At 38.2% G+C, this 13,554-nt stretch overlaps 1 protein-coding gene across 1 annotated transcript in view; it reads right to left on the reverse strand.

Annotated features, from left to right (window-relative positions):
* Window positions 1–606: 606 nt before the first annotated feature.
* Window positions 607–13,554, reverse strand: part of TRAM1 (translocation associated membrane protein 1) — a 33,184-nt gene continuing 20,236 nt past the window's right edge. Inside the window, exons 7-11 of the mRNA XM_054498137.2 lie at window positions 12,269–12,339; window positions 12,058–12,162; window positions 10,903–11,046; window positions 10,417–10,577; window positions 607–2,165 (exon numbers count right to left, since the gene is read on the reverse strand). Of these exons, the coding sequence (XP_054354112.1) occupies window positions 2,092–2,165; window positions 10,417–10,577; window positions 10,903–11,046; window positions 12,058–12,162; window positions 12,269–12,339 (555 nt within the window). The 3' untranslated portion in view covers window positions 607–2,091. The remainder of the gene's footprint in view (window positions 2,166–10,416; window positions 10,578–10,902; window positions 11,047–12,057; window positions 12,163–12,268; window positions 12,340–13,554) is intronic.

A 13,554-nucleotide genomic window follows, 5' to 3' on the forward strand; every position in this document is an offset into this window, starting at 1 on the left:
ATTCCCATCATGCTTTGAAGCTCGACTTGAGTCCAGATGATAATGACAGGCTCTGCAGGATCTGGAAGCCAGTACAGACTTTCCTCAGCACATTTGAGAGCAGGATGTAGGGCTCATAATTTATAATCATACTTGTGTGTATACGTGCTTGTGTGTATATGTAAGCCCTTGGTAACTACATGTCAAGGGCTTTTTTTCTTTGCCTAAACACAGTGTATGCTGTAGAAAACAAAGTGCTATAATAATTCGATGAACAGAAAATTCTACAGGCAAATAAGGTGGGAAACACTGCATATTATATCCAACATTCTTGGTGCACCAGGAAACACGTTTGCATATTAAGGACTGAATGGTCCCATAATAAAGAGACACCTTTAGGTTAGTTTAATCCAGTGATTCCCAGATTTATTTGGTTATGACCATCTATCCCCACGGTAGTCCTCACCAATATTCTGTGGAACAAATCTGTTTATTTGCAGAACACAATTTTGAAAAGGGTTATTCTGAATGTCTATGAAGTGTTTTAAATATGGTACATTTTAATGAGGTTATATACCAAAATAGCCTAAACACCAACAATGACAGAAACATCCAGGATACAACTTGTGAAAGTAAAAATTTTTATTTTGATTGATTTCTCAATGTATAGTTCAGTATAATGCCAGTTTTTAATGGCAAAAATTTGGTTCCACTGAAACTCCATAATGCTACAGAGAGCTACTACTTTTTCCAGGAAGTAGGTAAACAGCTGGAAAGAAAAAGGACAATTTCCTAGCAGCATGGCAACTTAAACTGCAGATCTAATAGGTCTGCAACTTTTACACTAAAAATGGCACAAACAGCTGGTGACACAAGTGAGAAATGGGGAACAAGATGTGAACACTGAAAACAACAATATATATACTGTAAATACAATGAATAAACCAAATGTAGCTATAAGGATTTTAAAGGATGATTATAGAAAAGGGAACCAAATATTTTCCTCAAATGCTTTTTAGAGCCTTTCTGTAGAGATACAAATATATATATATATATTTATCCAAAAATATGTTTTATACAGATAAATGTTTCTCAATTAAAGATGGGACCAAAGCTATAGGTATAACATAAAGCACATTGTCTTTTGTAAGACTATTTATCCACCTGAATTTTCAATTTCTTTACAGTTAGTGCATTAAATGTTTTCCAAATATAATTACCTGACAGTCTTTTTATAGAAATAAATCAAGTAGGCATTATGTTTTAAAAGGGTTTGCAGGTTAAACTTTTCTAAGATGCTGTGCATATTAAACTTATTATGAGCCCCATTAAGAATCAATATTAATAAACATATCAAAAAGGGCTGTATAAGTCAGATTTTCCTGTTCATAGTAAATATTTTCTGATTTCCAGTTTACAAGTATTGAAAATGCACAAGATTTTACTTCACAAGTACTTTTAAGAATATACTTTGATTTAATATGTATGTCAATAAAACTCCACATGTTGTAACCATTATTATGTTTCTGTTTTTAAAATAGGGATGTAATACTAATAACCACTACCTATAAAATAAAGCACACAATTGTTCTGGTGATTTTACAAATCTTTTTTTCCAGGTGTAAAGGCTACAAAAATTCCAAAAAATTAGAGAACACTGAAAACATATTAAAGTTTGACATCCAACTTTATAGTATTTCCATTTTACCCTGAAAGATAACTTAAAAAATATGGCCTTCTTAGAACAGGCCACTCTGCTATTATAAAAAATTGGTGACAGCAAGAAATTGTATCACTGATATGTGGAATTTTTGTAAATAGTTTTCTCTCCAAATCATTAGAAAAATGTTCAAAAATAAAAACAAAATAAAATATGGTGGTGGTCCCTAAACTATTTTGAAGGCAGGTAGCTTAGTCTAAGCTAAAATATTTTTTTCATTCATAGCAATAATCCTCCCCTCAAATGCCCTTTAAAAAAATGCATGAAACCGTACAATAGCAAAAATCAAAGAGCACAGACTGTATTTTCAAGAACAGAAAAATCTCTAATGCTGAAAGATATAGTAGAAAGCAGATTTCTTTGGGGACATTAATCAATTAGGTTATAATTCATTATGAAGATTTCTCTTTTTTATTCCGGGGAGAGTCTGCTACATTTGAAGTTAATGTTCCATTCACACCATTTTCTGCAAAAAACAAAAGAATCCATGTTACTCTCTTTTATAAATAAATGCAAGTTATAATCTTTATATGTAAAGATACCTTCAGAAAAGAAAATGTAAAATCCAATATACACTCAGGTGAAATTTATTTACTAGTATTTAACCAATCACAAAACCTGGTAACATTTTTAACACAATGAACTGAAAGTAGCAAATTAAAAGAAAACTACTATTAAAAGCAGAAAAAAGTGACAGGACAGAAAACTATAAAGTTACAAGAATTTAAAAATAGTATTCAAGAGAAATACCTTCTGTAGAAATAAAGAAACTTTTCACACTTGACAGCAAAGTCCTTGGGGATATTTGTTTACAATATACTAAAGTTGGTGTTTAGGATAATTCCTACGTGGAGGCATGTATTATGGCCTTCTTTTTATTTATTTATGCTACTGTTTGTTTTTGAGACAGGGTCTCACTCTGTCACCAAGGCTGTGCAGTGGCACGATCATGGCTCAATGCAGTCTTGAACTCCCGGGGACCAGTGATGCTCCCGGGGACCTCAGCCTCCCAAATAGGTGGGACTACAGGCATGTGCCACCACACCTGGCTAATGTAATGGCCTTCTTCAAGCTATGATGGAGTAACAAATGTGTGACTGACTCTCTCTCCAAAAATATAAAAGCTGCATACAGAAATGGATGTTTGAGGTGGGGGTAATGGCTTGCACCTATAATCACAGCACAAGTGGAATCACAGCACAAGTGGAATCCCAGCACAGCTATCATTAAACTGAATAATAATGAAAAAGACATATTGAAACCCATGAAATACAGACTGAGCACGGTGGCTCATGCCTGTAATCCCAGCACTTTGGGAGGTTGAGATGGGTGGATCACCTGAGGTCAGGAGTTCAAGACCAGCCTGGCCAATGTGGTGAAACGCCATCTCTACTAAAAATACAAAAATTTGTTGGTTGTGGTGGTGGGTGCCTGTAATCCTGGCTACTTGGGAGGCAGGAAAATCACTTGAGCCCGGGAGGCGAAGCTTGCAGTGAGCCGAGATCGTGCCACTGCACTCCAGTGTGGGCAACAGAGCTAGACTCCATCTAAAAAAAAAAAAAAAACCACACAAAAAAACCCCAAAACAAAAAAAACAAACCTTGTGAAATACAGTTAAAGCAGTGTTGATAGGAAAAGTTTACCCTTAACTGAATGTAATTCACAAGAGATACAAATCAATGCTCCAAAGATCCATCTCAAGAAGGTAAATCACAAACAAAACAGCAAATTAAACCCAATGAAAAGGAAAGAAGAATAGAAATCAATGATCCAGAAAAGAGACAACTAGGAAAATCAACACAAAAAGACAAATGTTGGTTTTGACTGATGGAAGGAAAGATAAAAGGTTTACGTTACTAACACACGAAATGAAAAACAGGAATCACTCCTCATTTACAGGCGTTAACAGGATAACGAAAGTCATATGAATAATTTTATGCCAATGTATTTGCAAATTTATATGAACTAGACAAATTCCTTGAAAAACACTATTTACCAAAAGAGAAACGACTAAGAAACAGAAAATGTGAACAACAGTATTATCTTTTTTTTCTTCTGAGACAGGGTCTCACTCTGTTATCCCGGCTGGAGTCCAGCGACATGATCTCCACTCACTGCAACCTCCACTTCTCAGTGATGGCAGCGGCAGCCCATATGGAGTGGCTACTGCCATGACATTGGCTGTAGTGTGGGAGGTGCAGCTAGGGCTGCATGCTCCACATAGCTAGCAGGAGCCCCATCTCTTTCAGAGCTGGAGTGGTGGGAGCCCCGCACTCCTGGGCCCAGCGGCAGCCACCCAGCCGTAGCTCTTGGGGGTCTGGGAAGCCCTATTACCTCTGCAGGCTTGGAAGTGCCTGCTCCTGCTGCCTGGCCACTCTGCCACTCCTGGCGTCTGCTAGTTTTGGAGTGAAGGTGAGACTGACCCTGGGATTAGAGCAGCGCTGATATGCCTGCTCAGGGAGCCCCCAGATCTGGGGGCTTTTCTCTCTTTCTTGTCATCCGCAACGTGGTGAGCAGGGGGGCATATTTCAGCCTTGTTTGTGCTATAGCCCTTTTAGAAGTTCCAAGGCAGCTCCCTGCTCCCTTGGCCCTGTCAGGACTTTGGGTGCTGATGAGCACAAGAGGGAGGCCGAGGGGGGCTGAGGGCAGCTTGGCGTGGGCCTGTAGGCACCCCTTGGCATGACCAGCCTAGGCACCATGGATGGCAGGTTGATGGCAGCAGGAGGCAGACAGGTTCCTGGGCAGAAAGGGGTGGGCCCCTGGTGAAGCCCCCCCTCTTCAGGCCAGGGACAGCCTGAAACCTGGGGGCCAGGCCGCCAGTTCCATGGACTGGAGTGAGAACTTACAGTGCTTTTTCTGGGCCCACCCATGGACCAATCAGCATGCACTTCCTCCCCCCTGAAGCTCATAAAAATCCTGGACTCAGCCAGACTTGGGCAGATGATGAGAATGTGGATAGGAGCTAACCACTCTAGGTCTCTTGTCTGCTGAGGGCTGCACAGATAACGAGATGACCTGCCTGTGGAAAGGAGCTAACCACTTCAGGTCTCCTGAGAACTGTTCTGCCTCTCAATGAACCTCCTCTCTGCCTTGCTCACCCTCCAGTTGTCTGCATACCTCATTCTTCCTGGATGCAGGACAAGAACTTGGGACCTGCTCAATGGTGGGACTGAAAGGGCTACAGCACAAACAAGGCTGAAACATGCCCCCCTGCTCACCACGTTGTGGATGACAAGAAAGAGAAAAGAGCTTTGCTCCTTTGGGAAGCCCAGATCTAAGGGCTCCCTGAACCAGGGCTGTGACACCCTCTTTGGGGTTCGGTGGTTCCGGCCATCTCCAAGCTCTGGAGATGTCACCACACTCCACTTGTCCAGTCATGGGTGCCTGCAGCGGAAGCCGCATGCAGTACACCTGGTCCAGCTGCAGCCTCACACACAGCCAGCACCTGTGCTGGTGCCTAGAGCTGCCTGCCCCGTGGCAGCAGCCTGTGTGTCTGGCTATGTGCAGTGGCTAGACCTTGCGTGTGCTTGCCCACACCCCCTGCTGCTCTGCGTCTGGCTCATGCTTGACAGGTGTGGGATCTGGGCCGGTAGCTTAAGCCAAGCACAGCCTGTCAGGCCAAGCGGGTGGAATGAGCCCAGCGGGTGCAAGCAGTACTCAGGCAGAAGGCGCCACCAGCCACAAAGGTTTCCAGCTGGTGAAGTGACACCCCAAGGGTGACATCAGGATCAAGGGATCCTCCCACCTCAGCCTCCCAAGTACTGGGACTACAGGCATGCACCACCATGCCTGGCTCATTTTTGTATTTTTTGTAAAGACGGAGTTTCATCATGTTGCCCAGCCTGGTCTTGAACTCCTGGGCTCAAGTCATCCACCCATCTCAGCCTCCCAAAGTGCTGGGTGCCCAGCCAATTGGTTGAGACTGGTGGACATATCACTTGGGTACAGGAGTTCAAGACTATCTTGGGTGACATGGTGAAATCCCATCTCTACAAAAAACACAAGAAGTAGTGGCGTGGTGACATGTGCTTGTAGCCCCAGCTACTCAGGAGGCTGAGGTGGGAGGATTGCTTGAGCCCACAAGGTTGAGGCTGCAGTGAGCCAAGATCGTGCCACTGCACAGAGCGAGACCCTGTTTTGAAAAAAAAGAAGACTCTAGGTCAGAGGGCTTAGTTGGTGAACACTTCCAAACACTTAAATAAGAAATAATGCTGATATTACACAAAGGACAAATCTGCCCAACACTTTCTTTAAAGCCAGCACAACCTTGAGGTCAAAATCTGACATATTACAAAAAAGGGCTAATACAGGTTGATCTATTATTACATGAACAAAGTGCAAATATCCTAATGAAATATTGAAAAAGGGAATTCAGCGAAAGTGATGTACAATGGTCTCTGCTTATTTGCAGTGTTGCTTTCCACGGTTTCAGTTACCCACAGTCAACCATGGTCTGAAAATAGGTGAGTACTGTATAATATTTGGAGAGAGAAAAATACCACATTCAATTAACTTTTGCTACAATATGCTGTTATATGTGACTAATTTATAAATAAAACTTTATCATAGCTATATTAGAAGAAAACAGTATATATACAGTCATGCATCACTTAACAGGCTATGTTTTAAGAAATGTGTTAGGCGATTTCATCATTGTGTGAACATCATAGAATGTACTTCCACAAATCTAGATGGTAGAGCCTACCACACACCCAGGCTATATGGTATAGCCTATTGCTCCTAGGCTAAAAATCTGCACGGCATGTTACTGGATGGAATACTGTAGGCAACTGTAATACAGTGGTAACTATTTATGTATCTAAACATATTTAAACATAGAAATGGTATTGGAGAAATACAGCATTATCTTATAGGACCAGTGTCATAAATGAGTCATGTATGCACATATGTTGTACAGCTGTTGACTGAAATGTCATTATTTAGCACGTAACTATATAGTTTGAAACTACCCCTGGTTTCAGGCATCCATTGGGGGTTTTGAAATGTATTCCCCCAGGGAGACTACTGTATTATCACCAACTTGGATGCATGTCAGAAATGCAGAATTATTTTAACATTGATAGTCAATGTAGTCAATACAATTCACAACATTAATAGAGTAAAGAAAAACTCTACGACTAACTAAATGTTGCAGAAAAAGCATTTCTTAACATTCCACAAGTCATGGACAAAAACTCTTAGTAAATGATGTATAGAAGAGAACTGAATAAAGGGCATCTACAAACCATTCTTAATAATGAAATACCGAAAGGTCTCCCTCTTATATGAGGAACAAAAGTATTCATTTCTTATATTCAATTTTATGGTATAGTCCTAGCTAGTGTAATACAGGAAGAAAATGAAAAGGTATAATATTTATAGATGATATAACTGTATATTTTAGTGTAAACTTTAGAATAAGTGAATTAGGAAGATTTTTTTCAGTACATGGATAGTATCTTAAAGAAAACAAATGGCATTACTATGTAACAAATAGTTAAAACTGTTTTTTAAAAAGAGCATGCACATTAGCTTAAGAAAGAAAATATCTGAGAATAAATTTAATGAAAAATGTATGAGATCCCTATACAGAAACCTATAAAATATCTCCTTCAACAACTCTTCCATTGCTTCCTGGCATTTTGGCTAAGATCAAGTAAAGAACTCTTCCAAAAAACAGAAAAGGAAAAAACACTCCCCAGTTCATTCTATGCAGCCAGTATTATCTTGATACTAAAACCAGACAACGATGTTGCAAGAAAAATATACACCAATTATCCTTTATGAATACAGACACAAAAAAACCTCAACAAAATACTTGCATACCAAATCCATCAAGAGATAAAAAGGATCATACACCATAATCAAGTGAAATTTATCCCAGGAATGCAACGTTGGTTTAACATCTGAAAATCAATCTAATCTATAATACCAACAGAAAAAAATGACAAAACCCCACAAGGTTATCTCAATAGATGCAGGAAAAAAAGCAATTGACAAAATCTAACAACCTTCCATGATAAAAACAAACTAGGAATCAGAGGGGAACTTCCTCAACCTGATAAAGGTCATTTATGAAAAACCCATAGCTAACATCATACTTAATGGTAAAAGACGGGATGGATGCCTACCCCTAAGATCAAAAACAAGACAAGGATGTCTGCTCTCACCATTTCTATTCAACACCTGTTGTGGAGGTTCTGGGCAGGGCAATTTGGCAAGAAAATGCAATAGAAAGCATCCAGATTGCCCACCAAAAAAAAAAAAAAAAAAAAAAAACCTATTTGAATAAATAAATTCAGCAAGGTTGCAGAATACAAGATCAATATACAAAAGTGCATTCTATTTCATATATACTGGCAATGAAGAATCTGAAAATGGAATTAAGAAGATGGTTCTATTTTACAACAGCATCAAAAAGAATAAAATAGGATTAAATTTAACGAACTGCAAGATGTATACACTGATAAATATAATTGAAAGAGATTAAAGATCTAAATAAACAGACATTCATGTTCATACTCTGCAAAGCAACCTAAAATTGAAGGTAATCCATACCAAAACCCCAGCTGGCTTTTTTGCAGAAACTGACAAGCTCATTATAGAATTCATATTAAAATGGCTGGGCAAGGCGGCATGTGCCTGTACTCCCAGCTACCTGGGAGGCTAAGATGGGAGAATCCCTTGAGCCTACAAGTTCAAGTCTAGCCTGGGCAACATAGCAAGATCCCATCACTTAAATAAAAACTCACATGGAAATGTAAGAAACCCAGAATAACCAAAACATAAAAAAGAACAACAACATTGGGGACTCACATTACCTGCTTTCAAAACTTACTACAAAGCTACAGTAATCAAGATAGTGTGGTTCTGGCAAAAGAATCGACATACCAATAAATGCAATAGAATTCATGATCCAGAAATAAACTTTTCTTAAAAATGATTTTTGAAAAGGGAATCAAGACAGTTCATAGTGAAGGAGTCTTTTTAACAAATGGCACAGGGACAACTGAATATCAAGATGCTAAACTGAGTGTAAAATAGTATAACCACTTCAAAGAACAGTCTGGCAGTTCCCTCAAAATGTTAAACATAGTTACCGCATGACTCGGAAATCCCACCCCTATGTATGTACCCCAGACAATAAAAACACGTGTTTGAACAAAAACTTGCACCTAAATGTTCACAGCATCACTATTCATAATAGCCAAAAAGTAAAAGGCACTCAATATCCATCAAATGATGAATGGATAAACAAAATATGGTATATATCCACAGAATAAGGTTCCATACAGTGGAATATTATTTGGCTGTAAAAATAAATGAAGTCTTTATATATGCTATGACATGGATGAACCTCAAAACATTATCCATTTGCAAAAGACCACATATCACATGGTTCTGTTTACATGAAATGTCCAGAAAAGGCCAATCCTTAGAGACAGAAAATGGATTAGAGGGTGCTGGAGCAGAATGAAGGGGGAAATGTGAAGTGATGCTAATGGGCATGGGGTTTCTTTTTGCAGTGATAAAAATATTCTGGAATTAGATAGTGGTTTGCACCATTTTGTGAACATACATTAAAAATGACTGAAATGTATACTTTAAAGGATAAACTTTATGTGAATTACATCCCATTAAAGCTATTAAAAATATTACTTGGAGAAATTAAAGACGACCTAAATAAACAGAGGTATATATCATGTTAATGGGTTGAAATAGTCAATTATCCCTAAATTGATCTACAGATTTGATGTTATTTCAACTTAATATCCCAGCAATTTTTGTGGAAATTGACCAGGTTGTAAATTTTTTTTTTTTTTCTAAAGAGGCATATGTTGCCCAGGCTGGAGTGTAAGTAGCTCTTCATAGGCATGATCATTGTGCACTGCAACCTTGAACTCCTGGGTTCAAGTGATCCTCCTGCCTCAGCCTCCTGAATAGCTGGACTACAGGCACCCCCCACTGCACCCAGATCAAGTTGTACTAAAATGTATTAAGAAAATGCAAAGGGCCAAGACTTGCTGGGACAAACTTGAAAAAAAAAAAAAAAAAAAAACAAAGAAAACAAAAAGCAGGGCTGGAGGATGTAAATTATCAGGTATTAATACTTACAAAGGAATAAACCAGAGTGGACATATTCTAAAAACTTCCTGTGTTACAGTTCTAGGCATAATACCACATACACACTGAAAAAATTAACTGTAATATCAACGCATTTTCAATTTTTGCAAAAACCATAAGGAAAAAAGAGGTTAAATGAAGGCTTTAAAGACAAAGAATCAAGCAATCAGAAGTTATAAAAAAAAAAAAAAAAAAAAGCTATTCCACTTGGGACAAATGGGCAGATGGGAAGAGGTTGTGAAGAGCTTTTTAAAATGTGAATAAGATGCCTGAAAACAAACTACCATCCTCTAGTTTAGTTATTCACTAAACCTGCCCATAAAGTTTGGTCTAAAGTAGCTCGAGGTAACCAAGCACGGAAAACTTGTTAAAGAGAAATTTGGTGGACAGCTTTTGAGGGGAGTAACTGAGTTTCCTCACCCAAGGGATCACCCAATTGTGGAATGCAGTAAGATTACTTTGCCTCTAATTTTGTTGAAAAGCAGAATAGTATTTTCTTTATAAGACCTTAAAACTAATAAATAAGATCCCACAACAAATTTTTTAAAAATTTTCTACTTCCATGAGTTTTTCATTGCTTACTGAATACAAACCTGTTCCTTTTTTAGAAGATCTGCCTTTAGTTACTGTTGGTTTCTTCTTCACAGCTGGTGCCTGAAAAGCAGAATGTTCCCTCCACCTCCGAAGCTGAAAATTAATGAACTTCCACATCATGAAAGCTTGAGTAATGCAAATGGATGCCAGAACAGCGATTCTAAGAAATATTAAGAAATAAAAAGTTAGTGTATAAAAAACAATGCCACTGAATACATTCTATCTTCTTTCATAGTATTTAGTAATAATTCCCACTCAGTTGAGAAAATTGTATTAATAATCATTACATTAATAATTTATCCTAAAAGTTAAATGCTTTAGTACTTCACTTTAGACATGTAAAATAGCAATGGGCATGAAATAAAATCAAATGAGTATTTTCCCCAACCTCATATTCATCCTTTTTTAGATGATTCAAAGTAGAGAAACTGATAATATATATTATCTAGCTGTATAAAGTGAAAAAAATGTTAAATTGATTGTACCTAACAGCCAACACATTGAAGTTTCCCGTACTGAAATCCAGCTTCTGATTCTCTGCTCTTGCAAGGCCAAAACCAACAGTCAGTACTGAAAGAATTAAAGTCAGAAGTCTTCCCAAAACAAAAAGAACTGCCCACAGAGAAAATCTGCAAGAAAAAGGCCGTAAGTCAAATTCCTGACATCTCAAAAACAAGATTCTATTAGAAATTAGATTCCTAAGTTGGGCGCGGTAGCAGACGTCTGTAATCCCAGCTACTTGGGAGGCTGAGGCAGGAGAATTGCTTGAAACTGGAAGATGGAGGTCGCAGTGAGCAGAGATCGCGCCACTGCACTCCAGCCTGGGCAACAAGAGTGAAACTCCATCTCAAAAAAAAAAATAAATAAATAAAAAAGAAACTAGATTCCTATTAAGTAAAGGCATATTAAAATAGCATTTCTTATTCTGCAAAAAAGAAATTTGTGTCAAGTATCTGGGAAAGGCTATATACCACACTCAGAGAGATATAACACATATTAGCCTATTTAAATTTCTAAAAAAATCCAGTAAATAAATGTTTAATTTTCTCTTTAGCTTATCTCTTTTCTTGTATAAGAACTATTAATGTTCCTCAGAACTACCAGTATTCAGAATAATTTTAGAAAATGCTGGACAAAAGAAACCAAAAAAGCTGTGTTATAAAGAACAGGATGCCCAATTCTCATTTAAGCGTCCCAGTTTTACTTTTTTTAAGACAACTTTGCACTCTTTACAAGTTATACCTCTCCAATTCTGTTTTCAGTTCAATTTCACCATCAATATATTTTAGTTATCTATAAGGCTAATTATCCATTGTTTCATTTTCTTCTGAGAGTTCACTTCTCTATCACTCCTCCAAAAGAAAAACCATGTAATAAACAAAGTAGAAGTTATAACAGAAAAGTAAACCCAAGAAGCCTTCAAAATTGCAAGATACAATACAGTATCTCTCTAGCTGAGAAAGCCTCCATTTTAGAGAGTAAAATACAAAGTCTGAATTGCTAAATAATTTCGTTTTATTTAAAGCAGCTACTAATCGCTTAAAAAGTTAATATAATGGCCAAAAGCATGGATCTTGGCAATGTTAGGCACTGACTTTAAATACCTACTACACGAGAAATAGAATGGCTAAACAACTTACCCTTTCTGATACTTTTCATTGCTAAAATAAAACAGGCGGGAAATATGGAAAAGAAATTCAACAAAATAATGTAGCACCAGAAGAACAAGTCCTAGATGATTCAAGCTGTTAAAAGAGCAAATTAAAAATAGGAATGTTAATTATGAATTAAGACAGGTCTGCATACTATCTGCCCAGCCTGCTTACACACCCATGAAATATCCCAACTCACTTCAAAAGGTAAGCTCCAGCAATGTGGAAGAGGTAAAGACCAATGTAGACAAGCTGACGAGGAATATCTTCCTGTAAAAAAATACATTATAGATTAAAACATGCTAAAACATTTCCTTTCCTTTTTTTAAGAGGTGGGGTCTTGCTATGTTGCCCAGGCTGGTCTCAAACCCTTGGACTCAAGAGATACCCCAACCTTGGCCTTCCAAAGGGTTAGGATTTCAGGCGTGACCCACTGTGCTTGGCTCATTTCTGTTCTTTAAGAGTAAGTGAAAAATGTAGAAGTAGGAGATCTGAAAGCTATTCTGCCCCCACCCCACCCCACCCCAATCTCTCATTCTCAATTAGGTATATAGCATTAGCAAGTCACTTAACCTCTGCTGGCTTCAGTTATTTCATCCATAAACTGTGAATACTTAGATTTGCTTCAATCAGATAAACTCAAAATCCCTTTTAGAGCTAAGATCTATGGCTCTTTTTTCTAATGAACATGTATTAAATGACACAACATTAATCATAGTTACATGCTGACAATTTGACGTTCCTCTAATATTGTTATGTTTATAGTAGTAGAGACACTTTTGTTTACCTAAAATAGCATTCACATTTTCAGCTCATGCTTTAGTCCCTTGTCAGTCATTACAACAAGTTTAACATTTTTTATTCTCATTTATACTATTCCTTAATTGTATATTCTTTTTCCTCAATTACTTTGCAAGCCCAAGGACCTAGATTTTATTTTTACTTCTTTTTTCTCCCACAGTTATCTCAGAAACAGTATTTTTAGAAAACACAAGTCAACACCCACTAGTGGGGCCAGGTGTGATGGTTCATGCCTGTAATCCCAGGAGGCTGAGGTGGGAGGATCATTTGAGGCCAGGAGTTTGCGATCAACCTGGGCAACACAGCAAGACCCCGTCTCTATAAAAACTACAATTAGCTAGGCGTGGTGGTATGCAACTGTAGTCCCAGCTACTCAGGAGGCAGACACGGGAGGAGCATCACTTGAACGCAAGAGTTCGAGGCTACAGTAAGCTATGATCATGCCACTGTACTCCAGCTTGGGTGACAGAGCAAGACTCTGTTTCTTAAAAAAAGGCCTACTAGTGGATCATAAAATCAATTTAGGGGTCACACCAGCATCTTTTAAAACATGAAATAAAACAGAAAATGTGGCCAAGCACCATGACTCACACTTGTCATCCCAGCACTTTGGGAGGCTGAGACAGGAGGATTGCTTGAAGCCAGGAGTTTGAGTCTAGCCTGGGTAACATAGAGAGACCCCAT

This window comes from Pongo pygmaeus, chromosome 7 (genome assembly GCF_028885625.2).
Source record: "Pongo pygmaeus isolate AG05252 chromosome 7, NHGRI_mPonPyg2-v2.0_pri, whole genome shotgun sequence".
In the NCBI taxonomy this organism is placed as follows: domain Eukaryota; kingdom Metazoa; phylum Chordata; class Mammalia; order Primates; family Hominidae; genus Pongo; species Pongo pygmaeus.